Source organism: Lygodium microphyllum, chromosome 14 (assembly GCF_053477565.2).
Source record: "Lygodium microphyllum isolate KBCC chromosome 14, Lygodium_microphyllum_v1.1.10, whole genome shotgun sequence".
Taxonomy (NCBI): domain Eukaryota; kingdom Viridiplantae; phylum Streptophyta; class Polypodiopsida; order Schizaeales; family Lygodiaceae; genus Lygodium; species Lygodium microphyllum.
Genome location: NC_141148.1, coordinates 28756157 through 28776606, shown reverse-complemented (window position 1 = coordinate 28776606; position 20450 = coordinate 28756157). Strand labels below are relative to the sequence as shown.

General features: G+C 39.3%; 1 protein-coding gene across 2 annotated transcripts; it reads right to left on the bottom strand.

Moving 5' to 3' along the window:
• Positions 1 to 860: 860 nt before the first annotated feature.
• LOC148025434 (mitochondrial outer membrane protein porin 1-like) lies at positions 861 to 16272 on the bottom strand. Of its 2 annotated transcripts, XM_087692092.1 has the most exons (5): positions 15996 to 16119; positions 15681 to 15823; positions 15151 to 15397; positions 13519 to 13777; positions 861 to 1478 (listed from the first exon to the last, which is right to left on the bottom strand). In XM_087692092.1, the coding sequence occupies exons 2-5, from the start codon at positions 15731 to 15733 to the stop codon at positions 1132 to 1134; spliced, it is 906 nt and encodes a 301-aa protein (XP_087548218.1). In that variant the 5' UTR covers positions 15734 to 15823; positions 15996 to 16119; the 3' UTR covers positions 861 to 1131. The 2 variants fall into 2 exon arrangements, with proteins under 2 accessions (XP_087548218.1, XP_087548217.1); XM_087692091.1 differs by lacking the exon at positions 15681 to 15823 and having other exon boundaries at positions 15996 to 16272.
• Between the last annotated feature and the right edge of the window lie 4178 nt (positions 16273 to 20450).

Sequence of the window (20450 nt, the reverse complement as noted above, 5' to 3'; positions counted from 1 at the left end):
TAAGAACTAACCAACTTCCAAGATGGAAGTGTGTTAGTGCTATTGCTGATCCTCTACATCTATTGGTTATACTTTCAGCACCTACCTTTAATTTGCAACTGGTTTTTATCTTCAACCCCAGCCTCAAGAACACTAGGCGCTCCACGCCTAGACTCACCGGATGTGCTTGCCCATTGGTGCGAAGTGCCTTATAGATAGACTAGGCGCTAAGCGGGCGCAATTTTTTTCTTTTGGGGGAAGGGGGGGGGCTGGACGCGCCTCTCCTTAACTAATAGTATAGATGACCTCTTAAAACATTCTCATGTAGAACGCCTACATACACAACTCTTGTAGAATGCCCACATATAACATACATGTGGGAATTTAGAGAACTTGAATTTGTATTTCCCTCCGACCTACTAGCATGAAAGAGGTCAAAACACTTGCCAAAGCGGCTACTATCACCAATAATAGGCAGGCCCTTTTTCCCATCCACATGGCTGCTGGGGTAGTAACCTACCCAAAACTTCTAAAACAGCTACAACTTCCCCTTCGAACCAATCCAACTTCCCCTTCGAACCAATTGGTTATAAGTTTTCTGGGCACTCGTTAACTGATAAATCGAATGTTTTTATACATTTCGAATTCTTAGGACTGGCCTCAAAGCTATATATGTACTTGAATTGTGCTTTTGTATCATACAGCATGCAGACTGTTGCAAGGAGTATAATTTTCTGAAACATGCAGTCGTGTTTATCCTGGGCATTCCACCTAAACATGTAATTACACCATCTGACATCGTACGTCGTTAAAAGAAGAATATAACTGCAAGACACTCTGTGCACACCATTATAGCTCCAGTTTTGCAGAGAGACAAATAGCAAAAACTCAGATTAGAAGCAGGTGAGAGTCAAAGCGTTTAAATGTTCTCGGAGGGAATACTCAAGACTGGAAGCAGGTGAGAGCCAAAAGCTTTTAAATGTTCTCAAAGGGAATACTCTACATCCGATCTGCGGATATTCTTTTCCTACCATGTTATTCACAGCATACAAAAATGATTGTTGGTCACTCTCATAACATACAGGTTCAAATCCGTCCTATTTTCACATGCATACTATGTGACCATATATGCAAATGGAGGACCCATCAATCTCAAATTGATAGGACTGACACACTTAAACCAATGTTGGGTTTTTCATCCTTTAGAGCCATGCAGTTTATCTCTGCAGATAAACCAATGGTTATAAGTGGCTTAGGTTCGAACTCCAATAGAGCACTCATTACACCACTGTTGTTTACCCGGGCTTTAACGGTTGTAAGAGGATCAACCTTACAAGATCCACCAAATGCTGTTCTGCTAATCTTCTCAGTGAATTGATGCTCAACATGTATCCCCCACCCGAGGCTAGGATTTACATCATAAGAACAATACACACTCACAGACTCTGTCGGATTGCACAGAACAGCTGCTGAGGTCTGAGGAGATATATATCCAAGCCCTGCAAGCTCAAAACAGATTCTGCTCAGCATTCTCAAGAAACCTGCAAATTAAACCAGCTTCTGTTCTTCTCAATATGGCCAAACATGTCAATTGTCACAGAAAGGAGTTCAGCTAACAGGTGCTTCAATTTCACCAGTGAACAGAAATCTACCTCTATTCAACTCTCTTTTGCTCTGAAACATCATCATCAAACCAAAACAAACTTGATTAAAAAGCTCAGTTATTGTCTAGCTTGCGTTCAAATACAGAAATGATATATCTGAAAAACTCCCTTTTAGAATTTTGCTCTGCAACCTCATTATAAAATGAAAACTTACTTGATCAAAAAGTTCAGCCAAAAAGACTGCTCATTCATGCTACAATGGTCTAAAAAACCAACTCAAATAGGTGCCAAAAAGCACCATAAGACAAAAGTCATCCATATTCTACCCGTTACACGTTTTGCAAATTGTTCAAGCATATGGTTTTGTGAATCCCCCCCAAGCAACCAAGTGATCAAGCACATTAAAAACTTGTATTTCAAGTACACAAGAATTATTAGAAACTGGTCGGTGAGTTTTAGAGAGATCTTGAAAGGCAGATAGAAATTTGTTCGAGAATCCAGCTGAATGTGCCCTCATCTATTGTACATAACAGATCATTTATTTGTACATAATGGTCATTGTGAATATTCACCCATGTACTAGAAGAGCAGTTTATTTGGGGATGCATTGTTTATTTTGAACAATGTAGTGAACACTGGCAAGACATACAAAGTTTACTTGCTTTCAGTTCAGAATCTTCAACAGTGAGCCTAAAGGGTCTGAACAAAAAGAACTCCCTCTGAGCATACTGGGGCAGCAATCTAGATCTGTATTGTTCTAGCCTAATCTGTTAGCAACTCAGACACAAACGAAGATATCAGAATCTTCATCTGAAGTAGTGAGAGTATTTCAGGTTCTTGAATACTAACAAAAGAGGCAAACTCGAAATGCTCTGGATGTTATACTCTCTTATCAACATTCACACAAGTTTGATAGCTTAGAAGTAAGAGGTGAACCACAAAAGAAACAAGACCAAATGTGAGTTGGACACTCCATCCGGGCAGATTCTAACATGAACAGAGACATGCTAAGATACTTACAATTCCAGAAGCCAGTTTTCAACAACTACCTTGTGCATCAGAAATCGCTCAGTAATTCATCACAAAGATTAGTTAATAATATGAAAACGGATTTTTTGACCTACTACCCAGGATTCATCAAAAGTGTGCAGTGGCAGGTCAGTCCCCAATCGCTCAGTGTTCTGCCCAGCAGAAATCCAATTAGCTGCACTGTGTAATTTTCAGTGACTATTCACTCACTTTCAAACCGCTTTGTGCTTCCCAAGCTGATTGATTCATGTTCTTTTTACCATACAGCTGATGACAAATGGTCTTCACAGCTAAAGACCCCATATTCTTTTTCCTCCTCATCCTTTCCAAATTTACCCCATCCTGTTAAGATGATGATGGAGGAATGAGCTGCAACTGAGAAGTCCAATCAAAGACCTGAACACAATCTTCCTCAAAGTTCTCCCCAGGAGAGAAACCAAAAGCAGGAGTCCTCAAAGGAGGTGAACCCCACTAGAGGCAGTTCTGCAGGAGGAGTATCATGACATCATAGGCAGTCATCTCACCCATGGAGAGCTATTGCAAAACCTTTGTAGCTTCATCTTCAATAGGGAACTGGGATTTCTATGGAGGCTTCTCTCATAGCAACTGTAGACCTAGAAGGAAATCTCTTACATGATCAAAAATTGAATGACAAGTCAAATACTGTTGTGATGTAAGTGACTCTGTAAGTCTTGTGCAAAACTGGTACTTGGTCAAGAGTGGAATCCCTAATTCATTGATCCATCAAAATTGAAGGCTTCAATTAACACATTCTCATGCATTGCAGCCAAATTTACCTCCACCAAAAACAGTCCCAAAAAGATTTACTACTGACTGAATTTTTGGTTAGTAGGACAAATGCCCAAAATCCCCTACATAAGGGGATGTTGTGGGCATCCATCCATCATCCTTCATTCTTCCTATCCACCAGCTGCCCCTCATCCAGCAAGCTGCCAAACTTTTCCTGGAGCTCCTGCCCTGCCTTGAAGTGCCCATCCTCACCCTCGTCTACTGCCACCCCTGTTGCTTGTGTGCTGCCCCTGCTGCTGGTGGCTTCAACTGCCCTTCAGGACCCTCTACTTGCACATTTTGCAGTACAGCCTTTTTTGCCATCTATAGCAGCTTTTGCCCCTACCTTCTGCTCCCCTTCCAAGCTATGTTTTGTTCATCAGATTGCATCACCTTCCACCCATCTTAAAGCAGTCACCTGCAGTCAGAGCCCTCTTTAGTGGCCAGGTACTACACCCTTGAACAGAGACTGTAGCCAGGTAATACCTTGCTGCATCAGACTTCTACCGACATTGGTGATTTGCTGAACTTGGGGATCCATACTTGGAGGATGACTCTGTCCAGGCCCTAAGGCAGCATTGTTCTTTGGATGTGGAGGACAACACTTCATCTCCATCTTCTTCAAATCTACCAGATGTCGAGAAGATGACATGATGTGGAGTTCAAAGAATCTTTTGTGGAATGTGGCCTGACTACACTCGTCTATCTTCTCTCCACACACTATCAGGAGTAGAGACATCTGTCAAGGCATTCAGCTGGTGACGATGACCACCTCTCAGCTCAAGGAAGACATACCACTTTTAGGAGAACTAGAAATCCATCATCTTTATCTTAGCCACACATAGTGTCAACTGTGATTTGTATGACCAAAACCCCCTAAGTTGATCCTCCTGATATGCAAGAACCAACTACAACTCAGGAGACCCAGTCTAGAACTACTATGTGATCATAAATAGAGGTAACTCTAGAAGTAGAAGAACACATACAGGCGTGCATGGTATATGGTTTCGCATTCTAGATAGCCAAGTGAGGCTCATTGACAATGTTATTGCATACATCAGCACCTATAATATCGAATGTGCAAGGAACTCCAGTTCAACAGCATGTTCATCCATTAGGGAATAATGAGAAGCAAATTCCTTATGGACAACTTACAATTCCTCAACCATCTAGGCATCTAGGATATACTAGAGATGGATCAATGTTTCAGGATATGGATACCACTACACCCACCAACATTCACATTCAAAATACAGCTAGTTTTCAGCCACGTATGCTAGGTATTTAGGGGAATTATCATGGGGCATTGCAGCTTGAGATGCACACTAGCATGAACGCTAACATTGGCATGCAACCAGGAGTGAGAAGTAGAATGCTTGGTTAGTTGGGAGGCCCTAGGCATATGTTAAATGCAATTTGTAGCCACTAGTGGATGATAACTTGACACCTTTGGGTAAAGTTAAAGACTACAAAGGTGAGGTATTGAAACCTTTAATGGTGTGCAAGATAGCTCGAAGGCTTTGACCTTCATTCAATAATTCAATGCAACTGATTGTGGGGGTAATTTTTTTGAGCATTCAAAAGTGCACAAGGCAACCACTTTCCTAAAGGGGAATGCACTTCAGTACTGGACAACCCTTTTGATGCAAGACAAGGCACTAATAACTTCAGTGCATTTTAAAGAGGCTCTCTCTTCCCAATTGCTCACAAATACTTTTGAAGTGGATATGAAAATAGCCTGGAAAAAATTAGAAGCAATTCATTCTGCTGATTTGGAAGAGTACAAACAAATTTTGGGCAGCTTTGTTGTCAGTTAGCTCTTTTCATGAGGTCACAATGGCTAAGCAAATAGAGGCCTACTCTTCTGGTCTACTTGAAGAAATCCATGACTAGTGTATCAAGAAAAATGTTACTAGCATGGCACAATTGATTGAAAATGCATACATAGCTTATTGATGAAAGGCCATATCACAAGATTTAAGGGCAGCAAAGATGCTTCAAAAGACAATGCTGAAAATTAGGGCAGCAAGACTAAATTTTTGGGTAGTAAGTTTAAATCCTCAAAAAAGGTTCAATAAGCTGAAAATCAATCTAAGTCATTCTTTCAAAAAGGTCATTTGGTAGTGCTAAGAAAGTTGCTGAAAGGAAGGCATTGTATGATCAATAAGCTGAAAATCAATGTAAGTCATTCTTTCAAAAAGGTCATTTGGTAGTGCTAAGAAAGTTGCTGAAAGGAAGGCATTGTATGATCCAAATAAATGTTATGTTTGCGAAAAGAGGGGCATATAGCACATGAATACCTAGAATGTTAAGTTGAAAAACCATGCAAATGACAACCAGGATCACAAAGGCAAGAAGTATAAAACTACAACTGGATTCGCACCTAATCTATCAATGAGCAACCAAATATAGGTTGGGCCTAAGTGAGGGATCAAGATGCTTTAGTTTCTTTGATGGAGGTGCTCCTACCAACTTCATTTCTCAAGTTGGGCATCAAAGAAGATGAGCCACGGGTGAGGCTAGTCAAACTTGTCCTAGACATGTGAAGCCAATCATCCCTATTATTGGAAAACTACATATTCATTTGCAACAATATGCAGACAAGATTTTCACATTATGCTGTTAGAGAGCTTTGATATATTACAAGGTATTTCATGCTGTCATAGAGTGCATGCTATGATCTATATATACAGCAAGAAAAATGCTCTCCGTAAAGGAAGACAACATATTCTTGATGTAAAGTTGAAGGCAAAGTCAATTCCTTTTGCCTGTTCTAGCAAAAACTTTAGTAATGAAATTTATCTTTCCACATACTTGATTTTTGCAAAAGATGTTAGTAAAGATGATGCTAAGTCTAATGTTTCGATACTGAATAATAAGTTGACAGAATTCTTAAATGAATTCCAAGATTGTTTTTCTAACTCCTTACCAAGGGAATTACCATCTGAAAGGCAAGAGGATCATCCCATAGACATAGTGCCTCGAAGTACGCCTCCAAATAGGCCACCCTATATGAGAGTGCTACCCAACAATAGGAAATAACACGTCGAGTTAATGAGCTGTTGAAAAACTTGGGCTATGTCAGCCTAGTTAATCACCCTTTTTCTCATCTATAATCCTCGTGCAAAAAAAAAGAATGATTCATAGTGAATGTGTATTGATTACCGCACCTTGAACAAGAACACCATCAAAAGTAGATTTCCTATCTTAGGATTGATAATAGTCTTGATCAATTAGAGGGAAGTGCAGTCTTCAATAGAATAGACCTTAAAAGTGCATATCATCAGATACATACAAGGTTGGAAGGTGTGCACAAAATAGTTTTCAAGACACTTTTGGGTTATATAAGTTCTTGGTCATGCTATTTGGGCTTACATGTACTCGTAACATTTAATTGCATGATAGATCAAATTTTCTGACCCTATAGATCTTTCATTGGCACATTCTTTGATGACATCATAGTCCACCCAAAAAATGAGGCAAAACATCAAATGCATTTGATTACTTTGTTTGAGGAACTCCTTATATGGTATACATAGCTTTTTGCGGCTATGTTTGTACCGCCATTTTATTGAAATTGCATCATCCCTTCATGTGTTGCAAAAGAAGGGAGTTCTATTCACGTGCTGATAATGAAAATACAACATTTAATAAGTTGAAAGAAAGAACTCCACATGTGCTGATAATGAAAATACAACATTTAATAAGTTGAAAGAAAAACCTACTTTAGATACATTGTTGATCTTGCTAGTTTCCAAAAAGCTTTCAACTGCTAGGAGGCTCTAAAGCATCCCACTAGTGAGAGACCATGGAAAAATATCCAGATTGGCCAAAACGAAACTTGGACCTTGGTGGATCAACTGTGCCAAAAGAAAGTCATTAGGACTAAACGGATCTTCAGAACCAAATTGAAAGCTAATGGAGCCTTGGATAAATACAAGGCTCGCCTTCTGGTGCAAAGGTTTAGACAAAAACAACGTATTGATTATGAAAGAACCTTTGCACCTATTGCAGGGTTGACATCTTTCTATTTGTTGGCCACTTTGGCCTCTCATCATCATTGGCCCATCTATTAGATGAACATCAAAAGAATCTTCTAGAAAGTTATTTGGAGGAGAAAGTCTATATGGAGTAACCTCCCAGGTTATCTTCCAAAGATAAGGTCTTTCATTTATAGAAAGCCCTTTATGGACTAAAGCAAGTACTCCACTCCTAGTTTCATAAAAAATCACAAGGATATTATTCTACCCCTTAGGACTCGAACCTTTACATCAAAACCACTTCTGAGTAGTTCAGCTATATTCTCTTATATGTTGATGATCTGTTGATCATTGACTCTAATTTTGCCACCATTGCAAATATAAGGCTACGACTCTGCTCCACATGACCGACCTTAGTCACCTATTTTATTTCTTGGGCATGGAGGTTGTCCGACATGGAAATATGGTATTTCTATCCCAACTGAAATACACCCTTTAGTTAGCGCTCCAGTATTGATCACATGAGACATGACCATTGCCATACTTTTAGATCCCACTCTTGAGAAAAGGACAAAAATTTTGGTGGGGTAAACAACATATAAAGGCAATTGAGAAGTTAAAGAGCTTATTGATTTCAGCCTCAACACTAAAGAGAGCAAATTATGAGAATGGGCAACCTATTATTCTCACCTTGGATACAAGCCCAATTGGCATTGGTTGGGCAGTGGGTCAAGATGATGCTGATGGGAATAGATATACCATTCGGTTTGGAGCAAAGGTCCTCAATGAACGGAAACGGCGGTATTCTCAAGTCAAAAGAGAGCTTTGGGGTGTAGTGATAGCCCTTAAGAGTGATAGGGAGTATTTTATGGGAGCTCATGTAGTGGTAGAGATTGATTGTCTACCTCTATTGGGCATGATAGTAAATTGCTCAACTTCCGATATTGCCATGTTACGGTGGATTGCATATATAAAGTCACTTAACCCTGATTTTCAACATATTGCAGATAGAGAAAACCCCGTAGCTAACATGCTTTCACAAGCAAGGTTTGAAGATGAAGAGGAGCTGATGGAAGATGAAGAGGACAATGTGATAGGTGCTAAAAATGACTTTATGACAACAGGGAATGAGTATGCAGCTGATGTTTTTGCAGATACAGATCTGAAAACAACACGTACAGCTGTCATTAATGCAGGTACAACTGCCATAACAGCAAATACAGCAGGTACAAATGTTGTAACAGGGATTTCAGCAGTAAGAAAAAAACTTATAGCCATGGAGAAGAGATGGGCAGTAGAGAGAAAGCATCATCAGTGTTATGCTTCAATGAGAACACAATTTTTGGAAGAGTTGTATAAGGATAACTAACTAAAAATAGGCTAATATCTCAGGCTCATGGCAAAGAAGGCTGAGTGGTCTAAAGTTGAATTCAAAAAGATTAAAAGAAAAGCTTATGGGTTTTTCTTGAAAGATAGATATTTATGGAAGCATGCAAAGAAAAAGAGAGAAGCTCCAGTACGTGTATTGGGAAATAGGGCTTCTCAACAACAGGTGATGCAGGAGTTTCATGAAAGTTTATGGGCTGGACATAGACGAGTCTGTGGCACATTTGCCAAGATCAAAGAGAAGTATTGGTGCCAAAACATGTATACAGATGTGGAGCATTATGTGGAATCATGCAGTGTCTGTCAGATGTATTCCACGGTAAAACATAGGGATGGGTTGCAACCGACTTATTCATTGTCTATGCATTACAAATGGGTAGTTGATTTGGTTACTAAGCCTACAAGTTTATGAAATATGAGATATCTTATGCTTGCACGAGAAGACTTCACAAATCAAGTGGAAGGTCAAGCTCTTAGTACAAAGACTACTCAAGCAGTTTGCAGGTTCTTATTGAAATAAGTTTTTGGCAAATATGGTCGTGTTGGTAAAGTGGTTGCTGATAGAGGAGAATTGGATGCAAATGAGACTCGTGACTTCTTTTCACGATTGGGTATCAAAATGGCTTTAACTTCAACCTATAATCCTGAAGCAAATGGCAAAAGTGAAAGGGATCATCAGCCTATCATTAAGGCATTAGCAAAGTCATGCAAGGACAGGATGAAAGAGTGGCCAAGAATGTTACCCTTATCTTTGTGGGTTGATAGGACCACTCATAGTGCAGTTACAAGGTATATGCCTGCAGAATTAATGTATGGACAACAGCCAATCATGCCTATTGAGGAGACTATTGCTACTTGAGAGTGTTCTACCTGGGAAGAGGGTTTAAATAGAGAAGAGTTGCTAGTCCTACGCATTAGACAATTAGAAAGAAGGCCTGAAGACATTGAGACAGCCATGAAAAAGCTGAAGACTACAAGGATCAAGAATAAAGAGGTTTGACAAGCGACACAAACTTCCACCACGAGCTATACAAGAAGGAGACTAGGTGTTGGTTTATGACAGCAGCTTGGAAAATCAGCATAGTGCCAATCAGAAGATGGCAAAGCGGTGGTTCGGTCCATATGTGGTAAGGCTTGTTTTTAACAATACTACCTATGCATTAAATGAGATGGATGGGACAACTCTAAGGATTCCAGTGGCTGGAAAACGTAACAAGCTCTTTAAACGTAGGGAGTCTTTAGCATATGAGTTGAAGGAGTTGGATACTAAGCATGAACATGAGAATATGGAAGAAGAAGAGGTAGAAGATGAAGACATTGACATGGCAGAGGATACTTCTTCTGATACTGCAAATCCATAAGACTTTGACACATGCTGGAGGATGTGCAAGTTAAAAGGGGGTGGATGTCATGCAACTACACGGACACAGTGTGAAAAACTCTAGAGTGCATCATCATTCAGCTTTTTTATTGCTCTAGAGAGTCAATGCTGTGGTAGTCATTAGTATCAATGTCCGTCGTGTGGATGGTTCAAAAATACTAGATTTTTGGACAAGTTTAGCCTATTTTTGATATTTTGGATATTATTTCTTGTAAATATTCAAAAGATGTAGACAACTTCTAGAATAGGATGACAAGTAAAAAAAAAAAGCAAGTGGCTTTCAGCCATGCAGTCCAGGCAGCAGAGAAGAAGCTATTGTTTGATACACATTTTTGGTCTACAAGGGATTTATCTTCTTAGAATGCGACAGGCTTCACCTCTATGAGTATTCTTCTACATCTTCTATTTCTTTGAACCCCTTCTCTTTCACCAATTGCTCTCCCTGAATCTCCCTTCACCCTATTGTCTCTTACCCCTATGGCAGACTTCCGATCCCAAACGGTTCGACACCGGAGCTTCCACTTCCCAATTGGCATTGCCAACATCTCCTAAGCAAGTGCATGTCCTACCCTCTCTATCTACATCCAAGAAGCTAGATGGGATGAACTACCCTCTATAACCTCCTCGACACCTATGACCTTTGGGATTTTGTTATTGTCCCTATATCCCAATATACCATGGATCCCCATGATCGGAAGGTTTATGAGATCGGTTGAATGTCATAGCCCACTCCTCTCTCACTCTTAGTTGTGCAAATTTCATGCTCACACACGTAAGTTATATCTGCAATGCCACAAAGGTTTGGAAGAGACTGACATCTTTCTACCAGATCCAAACATTTGGGCATCGTCCATCTCTCGAGTTGAAACTCCACAACTTTTTATCACACATTCCCCTACGATGAGGAATCACATCTGCAAGATGGAGGAGATTCGAGATGAGCTTGTATCCCTTGGTCAAGACATTTCTTTGAAAGACCTAGCTATGACATTTCTCTCACATCTTCCATCACTGATTTATGATGTGTCCTACAACAGTCTACTCACTTCTTGTAGCCAAGAGACTATCACTTGGAGGGAGCTAGTCTCATTGGTCCTTGAGCAAAATGCGCAGCACAATGAAATAGATTCTAGGTGCACATACCAATGCTTATATGGCTTTATCTACAAGTATAAGACAAGCCATGAAAAGGAAAGAGAAGAGGAAAAAGTCAGAGTTATCTTCAGACTCTTGATTTAGATTTTGAGAGGAAGTGTAAGAGGATATCCCATGTATTCTCATTGTGGGAAGACCTCACATCCTAAGAAAAAGTGCTGGAGAAAATACCCTCACCTTCATCAAGGAGTAAAGGATAGATCTACATCAAAGCCTCTATCCATCTCTACTTCATTACCAGCTATTACCACCAAGTCTACATTTCTACACATTCATCAAGTGGAGGAGCCTTCTTCAACTATCTCAGCTTCTGAGTAGCCTTGGCTAATTGATAGTGGTGCATCGAGCCCTATGACTCCATGAGGTGATTTGTTGTAGGATATCCATCCATCAAAGGGTATCATCACTCTTGGTGACATCTCTTCGATGCCTCGTGGTGGAGTTGGTAACTTGCCTCTATTTTCCAACTGTCCATCGAGTCCTATTTCAAAGGCCCTACATGTTATGGACTTGGCTTCCATCTTCTCTAAGTTTTTGGCCTTGTTAGACTCGGGACCCGTGCTGGCCCTCCCAAGCAAGCCATCCTTGTTAAGAATTCTTCTATAGGAGCCACTCTTGTGACAGGTTGGCAGGTTCCATTATGCAAGGCTCTTCGAGGCAGATTTCTATAGCTGCACCCATTCCTAATCATGCACCATCGAGGCACGATCTATCCCATACATTCCATCCCATCCCCCACCATCTCCTCTGGTGGTTGCCTCGTACCTCCCATCCTTTTCAAAGGAGGATGATCTCAGTGATATAGTTGTGGATTCCCTAGCCCTTTGTATTTTGGAAAAAGCTTCCTGAGATAATGAGAAGTTTCTTCAGGGCTTCAAGTCTACTTTGGGCCTTTCTCTCATGCGGCAACCTCTTTCCTTGTCATCAAGCCACCATCCCTTGTTGCTTGGCCCTTAGTCCTTGTTTTTTCTATGCAACTCATGGCACCTTCGATAGTTGCTCCCTATCATCTCATAGTTGGGTTAGAGGCTTGGCTCACCCATCCCCGACCTAAGTTTTCACGAGTGATCTCTTTGCCTGTCATTTTATGCGCTTTAGGCAATTTAGATAGATGGTGCATTAGTGTGTTTCTTTTTTAGCACTTTAGGCTATCCTAGGCACCCATATTTTGGGGCTGGCCACTTTATTACTAGTTGCCTATGTATAGGAAAATTTCCCTCTTCACTCTCATTATCCATCATAGATCCTTCATGATCAGCGAATCCTCCTCATTCTCTCATCCCCCTACTACAGTCGAGTGCCTATACTGATGTGTAGAGCTACGTGTTGGGACTGACTGTTGCAACCATGTATCCTTCAGCCATTGCTGTCAATTTGTTCCTTCTCTCACCTTAGTTCTCTCACTATTATCTCCTCTCTATGTTCACTTTCATTTCCGCTACACTCTCAAAGACCATCATCCGACAATATTGCAAACATTCTCACCAAACTAATCAATCACCCAGACCTTTGCTACCTTCATCCACAAATCAAAGTGGATGCTCCCTCCCCTTTGATATCGGTATGATTGGGAGAGGGAATCCACATAGCTTTCCTTTCCACCATCCAATGGTGAGAGGTGGCGGATTCTTCTCTTAGTACTTAAGAGGATTTTAGTCACCATTTCATTTAGCTACTTGCGTACTTTGTATCATTATCCATATGTGCCTTGATAAATATAAATTTGAAAGGGTGCTTGGGCAAGAAAACAAGTCCCCTATGAGGACATTGTCCAATTGGCTCCAATATCAGGTTGTTAAGCCAAAAAAGGTGCATTAACATTTGAACTTTCATTAGCTCATCTTGAACAGCCCCAAAACTCAAAATGCTAGAGAGTTTGTATGTCCCGTAAGCAAACCCACAAAAAATTTTATACTTACTTAATGTTCAGTGACGGTTGGCATGCAAGGAAGTGTGAAACAAGACATGTTAGATATCTTTCACCTTGCAGATAACTTTCATCCCTTTTCTTGACATATCCAAAGGAATTACAGCAAACTACTAATATAACAGGAAGATTGTTTAATCCAGGTGTTTTAGGAATAATGATGCCAGCAAAGAAAGATTGTTATGAACAAAGAAAACAATGGCTGCATAGAATTCAGTCATTTCTTACATCCAGCAGTTTTAAGGAAAGCAAAAAGCTTGGGAAAATACAAGACAACTTTTAACTTACCTGCAACAGTGTTTGATAGGAGATTGTGTTGGGAGTCATAGTTGAAGGTACCACCCAAACATAAATTTTCAGAGCCAAAGTTTGCACTGCACTCAATTGTAGGTGTTGTTTTCCAACCTTTCATTGTTGCTGTTATAGCACTAAAATCTCGCTGGTATACCAGCTCAGCTTTCCCAAGATTAATGGCATCAGGGATTGTTGTAAATAATGTCAACTTCAACCCAGGAACCAAATCTTCATACGTGGTCTCAGCAGTGATCTGTGTACATATGTAAGAATAAGTCAAGGCAACCTCTAGATGATTCGTAGAACCAGTGTTACCAAGAGGAGATTCCTTAGCACACAAATGGAGCACATGTATGTAAATGCACTATCCGCTTAAATTTCACACATTCAGGCTAAGCAAAGTCCAATGGGGCACATGTATGTAAACACACTATCTGCTCAAATTTCACGCACAAACCCTTATCATGTTAAGCAATGTGTCTGCCTTTACCTTATTCAGTTCTCCAAATATCAGTTCAATACTCTACTGCTGGGCCAGATATCCTAACAGTGGCATCAGAGCCTGTTCATCAGCAAGGTTCCTCTATTTTCTCCTTCTCCTTTCATACTCATCTACCTGTACTCAGCTGACGTGTTGCTGTGGAAAGGGAGAGCTGCGAGGCCCTTTCCCAATTTGTCACAGAAGGAATAGGCATCCTCACATACTGATTATTTTGAGTTAAGTAGCACCAAGAGGTGACTAGGTGCAACAGAGGTAGGAACAGATGGTGGAGGAAGCTTAATGAAGCAAAAGGGAGTGACACAAAATTCTGCCATAAAATTCCTCATTCCATATACATCTAAATTACCTACTTGTATGTTGAGCCAAGAGCTGAGAGCATCGCAATGCACAATGTAAAACAGGTATCAATTGCATTTAACACTTCAAAGACACCGATATTTGCATCATTTAAATATATCACATTAAAATCTTCTGCTTGAATCTGAGGCATTGGCGATTGGACAATTTCCCTCGTAAAGCTTGGAATGTGTAGAAAGCTTTGAGGCCACATAATGTTGTACCTCTACCATTAACTTTTTTCAGATATATTCTTAAGCCACTAAGCTGACAATCCAACATACAACTTGGAAGCTCCCTAGCATGATAAGTCACTAAGCTGACGATACAGCATGCAGCTTGGAAGCTCTGTAGCATGATATCTTTCCCGAGGCTCCACCTATCATAAAGCACATTCGTAGACTGCCACTTGGAAGGAACATAACAACGTGGGAATGACAGCTCAACGGAGAAGATAATACCCTTATACAACTTCCTTTTGCATATTAACTTTTAAAATGTGACTAATTGCTCCAAGGAAAAAAAAACTATTTTCACATAACCGAACATGAAGCTTGGAGGCTCCATGATTTCTACCATCAATATATTCTGACAATAATAATGATTGCTCTAACAAGAGGCATGCTCAGCAGAGCAAGGAAAACATGAGATAAATCTTACTACAACTTTTGAAGTAAAAGAAGATTAACTAGAATAACATAATGATTAACACATTCTTACAAAACAAGGCACTGTGAAAAGTGAACTAATTCACTGGTCCTAGAATCTTCAAGATACAAGAAAATGACCTGATTGAGTGTGGTAGCCGTTAGCTCTGTTTTGACACCCGCATTCTTGAAGGAAGAAGTTATGGTTCCCAGCACAGCATCTTTTGCCATGATGGAAGTAGTGGACACAGTAGCACCTCCAGCTGTCACAAAAGAGATGAACAGCATGTGACCAGTAGAAAAACCCTTCTGCAGCAAGTCCTTGGCTCGCTTCCCAACATCCTTGAACAAGGGAGGGCCGGTTGAGGTTTTGTTCGCCATTGCAGGTCTGCAAAACAAAGCGGTACAGGAGTTCCCTTGTTAGATTATAAGCTCTCAGACTCTTATTAGATTATCTCCAGATAACACGGCACACTGAGTTCCATTGTCAGATTATAACTTTCACATAAGACAAGGAGATTCCAACATGGTGAACCGACGGGTGATTTCCTCCCTACGTCTCATCCAAATTTGTTTCCCATTTGTAATTCAAGGCATCTTCCTTTCTCATGGTGCACTCTCCTTTCATTACTGTTGATCATATATCTTAGTTCCTTCGTTCTAGTTTTTACCGCTGCTTCTTCCTGTTTTGATCACTTCTTGTACGTGCGAAAGCTTGTGCCATGGCGTCTATCCGTCTTGTAATGCGTTCTGCTTGTCCATACTAGTGTGTTTTTCATCACACTAGACGCCTTTGATAAAACTGAGGTTCAATCTGTATAATGGACAAAGAACTTGTGATGGTGTTATTGATGGCACGCCATGGCATCATCATCACGAAGCGGTGAATGAATGTAATACATAAGATAGCCTCAAGCCATATGAAAGGCAACCAGACGAAATGCCAGACGAGAGAAAACGATGAAAGCAGGAAAGAAAGACCTTACGTTGGAAATAGAAGCCTCGGGGAATTGGATTGTGCGACAAACGGCCTCAGGTTAGTCTCGCAGTGCCTGTTCTCGATGAGAGATCTCGATGACGAAGAACACAACGCTGATGTTGTTGCACAGAATGGCAGATGAATGAATGTGCTATTGTCGAAGCCCGTGTTTTGTATGTGTTGCATGTGTGTGAAACGGCTGATGAATCAGCGCTGGACTGCAGTTAGTATGAAAGACGTGTTGTTTCCAAGACACACCCACGTCCACTTCTCCAAAGAAGCTGGGAAATGTCCACAAGACATTCGTTCCCACGTCAACTTCTCAAAACGAGTATAAAAGTGCCAAAGGGTATAGTAGCTCAAGTGGTTTGAGCTACTTCTCAAAACGAGTAGAAGTGCCAAAGGGCGGGTGTGTATATGGGTTGGTGAGCTCGAGGCATCTTTCAAATTTCAAGCCTTTCTCCGGACAAAAAAGACAGAGTATAAAAGCATGCATAAAACTCGTAAGGCCTTCTCACGTGGTCAACTTTGGTCGTGTGGCAAGCTACCGAACCAATGTGCCCTAGCATATGCTATAGGATCATGGTTGGCCAAGGCCTCCTCGATTACCATCGGGAGATTCTATATTAACATAGCCCACCACTGGCTTCACTATGTTTTAGTCGCACGTGTCGAAACTGGCAGGAATTTGATTGTTCGTGTACTTTTTATGGCCTTCTTCATTTGAAGTTGGAAAATAATTAAGGCATTGATTGCATGGTTTAACTATGGTCTTATGCACCAAACGTCAAACTAGGTTAATTGCAAAATTACATGGTACTATGGTTTCTACCAAATTTGGTTGGACGTGTGTGGGATATATCATCACTATCTCACACACAAATTGTGCCCCCCCTTTCCCCCTAGGGATGGATGGGTTGTTCATCCCATTACTTTTCAAGAGACAATCTCCATGTGAGATAGTGGCAAGGCTGTTAAGGCTTGGTACACACTAGTCCCGATGGACAAAAGACCTCCCTTCAAAAAGGTATGCTTAGCTTTCACACATTACTGGATATTTAAATCAATACTCATATACACATCACTATAGTGTAATTGGTGGGATGAAAGTATAACTACTTTGCATCACTACAATGCAACGAAAGTATAGCTGCCACATGTGACATGCAGATCTCATGTCCAAAATGACACTTGCACCGAATTCAATTGTGGGCAAGGTGGATTAGCAAGCCAAATTTTGCTCCTATAGACAACCTTTTTAGCCATCCAATGTGTAACATGACAATTACATGCTTTTGTGCTCACAAATTAACTATACACATGTGAAACTAGCCTAAGATACATGCAATCAAACTTTTAACAAATTTTTAAACACTAATAAATGCATTGAAATTAATAAATAGTCAAGTTACAAAGGGTTATGAATATGAGTATTTTAGTCATATGACCTTCATGCACTTTACCAAGCTTACAAGCAACATTTGAATACCATCGGACTCTATAGATTACTATAGTTACTTCCACTACCATCCTAACTTCCTCAAAAATTGATTTGATTTTAAATGTGCTCTAATGAGTATTTGTGTTCACTTTACAACATTGGGGAAAAGTTTGAACCCAAAAGGGTCCTTTAAATATTTGGATTAATTTCTTAACCACCTCTTAGCTAGTCTATTAAATAGAGGAGAAAATGATACCTCATTAATTACTTGGTTTTCTCTAATTTTAGGAAAATAAGTGTGGTGATTCACTCTATTCTCTATCTTCCCTTTACTTTTGTGTGTAATGAGCCCATTTCCAAAGATTTTGATTAGGACCTCAAAAACAATATCCATTTCCGAAGAAATTTGATTATAACCACAAGATGCTGACTTAAATTCTAATCACTTTTTTTTCAACTTAACTTTCTCAAATCTCTCTTTTTTACATTTAGTATATTCTTTTGTTGCTTTGTTTACTTTTTTCTCTTCTTCCATCTCTTTCCTTCTAAAAATTTCTCTTTCTCTTTGCTTCATCCATGTAGAAGTATTGGAAGAAGCCTTCTCAACATTTCTCTTTCTTTGTCTTATGACCCCACCATCAAAAGAAGCTTGAGGCACCATTTTTATTGCAGGAGGCAACAAAAGTGCCAATGTATTGCTTTAAGTACCAAGCTCACACATTATTTTCTATTTACATTTGAAAGGGTCTTTGGAAGTTTTTTCATTGCTATAGGCTTTGATGTTTGTCTTTTATCTTTTTTGCCCCATTACTCTTATTCTTATTATATATTTCTATGTCTTATTAGAAATAACTTGGATTTCAATTGGATTGGAAGCAAGAATCTTGTCAAGGTAACTAAAATAGCAATATAAAATTTTTTCATTGTATTTGCACTGCATTAGTTTAAATAATGAAATTGCTTTTAAATGCTTTGTCTCCTTTGTTTCTAACTATTACATTTCTTTCTTTTGTGTATTAGTTTATGCAATTGAAAGCAACTTGGCGCATCAATTAGATTCTTGGAGGTAAGAAAGTTGTCAAATTAATTGGTATGCTAATGCCTAAAATTTCCATTGTGTTAAACTTGTATTGTTTAAGAAGTCACTTAAAAGCACATCTTTGACTGTTATGATTCTCTTTTTGTTTCTCTTTTCATTTCAAGAAACATGAATGGAGCTCTAACAAATAAAAAGAGTCATATCCATATAGCGGTGGAAGAACCATACTCCACATGGAGAGGAAAGAAGCACAAGTTTATTAATGATCTGGTTGAAGCCAAAAGTTTAAGAGATGAAGAAAAGAAGCACATTAATTTGGGGATTAATGGAGGGTTGTATCTAGTGAATCTAGCAACATGTCAATCACTTGAATTTCAAACACCCCATGGTACAATTAAGTTTATTCGAGATGGGAAAAATGGGTTGTTGGGATAGTGAAGTTGCTTCTTATCATGAAACCACATTCTCATAATTTGAGGAAAATGCTTCATCACAACTATTGTTCATTAGGGGCAAAATATGGTCAATAAGCATGTACATAGGTAGAGGTAAACTCAAAGTTGTAATCAGTGAACATGGAATTGGAGAAGCTCAAAGAAGAAAATAAATCACAAAAGGAACAAGTAGGCAAATTCAAGGCATCATTTCAATTAGTAGACAAGGGTATACAATACTAAGCAAGATGCTAGTGAGAAATCTTTGTCAACATTGTCAAAGTGCTCTTGTGCTTTCAAGACCTTACATCCTTACAAAATAGAGACACAAGCAAAATCACCAAGCTTTTAGGTGACTACAAGCACATCATAGGTTCAATGCATTTTACAAAGTAAAAGAAAAAGATATGCTCACTTTTTTGTATACAAAATTCAACAATATATGGATGGGTCTTAGGAGAGTGCAAGTTGCAATATAAGTTAACATTTGGATTATGGCTACTCTAAGAAGCTCACATCCCTTTTAGACACTTGCATCAAGAAATGTAAAGAACTTCTTTCAAGAATGGACTTTCATGGGGATCATGTGCAACTGCAAAAGGATATTTAGCAATCTAGAAAATTAGGTGATGTATTAGGGCCCAATGGGGGGGCAAAGACTAGAAGATTTCTCTCCTTTGATAAAACCTAGCCAAATGCAATATGGGAGTGTTGAAAAAAAGTCTAACCTAATGCAATGAGGCGATGTATTGGGGATATATCAATAGGAGAGGCAAAATCTAAAAGATTTCTCTCCAACTTTGAGATGTTGAAAATAAATGGGTGAAGCAACAAATGTGGCTAGTGATCCTATGAAAGTGAATGATCATATGAAGGTCTAGATAGAGCTCGATACCTCATATGATTATTGAGATATAATATGAACAATGCAAGCTATCGTTCAAACTTCAAGATGACAATAAAAATATTTGTAGAAGGAATGGTAAAAGCTTGGACAAAGAAGGACATTACATTTTATTTAATAAATACAATATTTTTTCACTCTCTTTCATAACCTCATTTTTAAATGTCCTTGACGAGTTTTTCCTTGCACATGACATATAGTTAAGGCACGAAATAAACTTTGTTGAGAATTACACACCATTAGCAATATAGAACACACAAGGCATGGAGAAATGCCATTACCAAGCAAGAACATTATACTTTAGAATCACAAGCAGTGGTTGTGGGCAAAGAAAAGAAAATTCACTCTATGAGATATTCAATACTTTTTTTAGAAAACAACTTTGACATTTACAATCACTAGACAAAAGACAACAAGCTAAAGAAAATGGTCAAGATGCAAATATTACTTCAAATGAAGAATCTCATTAGTACAATGAGAGTCAGTAACATAATTAACGCTCAAGCAATGTAACAAACGCTCAATCAAGGACAACCCTTGGTTGCTATGCAAGTTGGTAGAAGCCTTGGTTTGATGAAGTTTCTAGAAGATTCCAGAACATTCTAGAAATTTCAAGAAAGTACTAGACAATTCTAAGAAGGTTC

Bases quoted from the DNA above. Each gene is read 5' to 3' on its own strand.
- LOC148025434 (XM_087692091.1), bottom strand. From the start codon at position 16,174: ATGCAACACATACAAAACACGGGCTTCGACAATAGCACATTCATTCAT. The intron at 13,778-15,150 runs GTCATTTTCTTG...ATATGTACACAG, and splicing joins CGGCTACCACACTCAATCAG to ATCACTGCTGAGACCACGTA. The intron at 1,479-13,518 runs GTAAGTTAAAAG...TTGAGCTTGCAG, and splicing joins CCTATCAAACACTGTTGCAG to GGCTTGGATATATATCTCCT.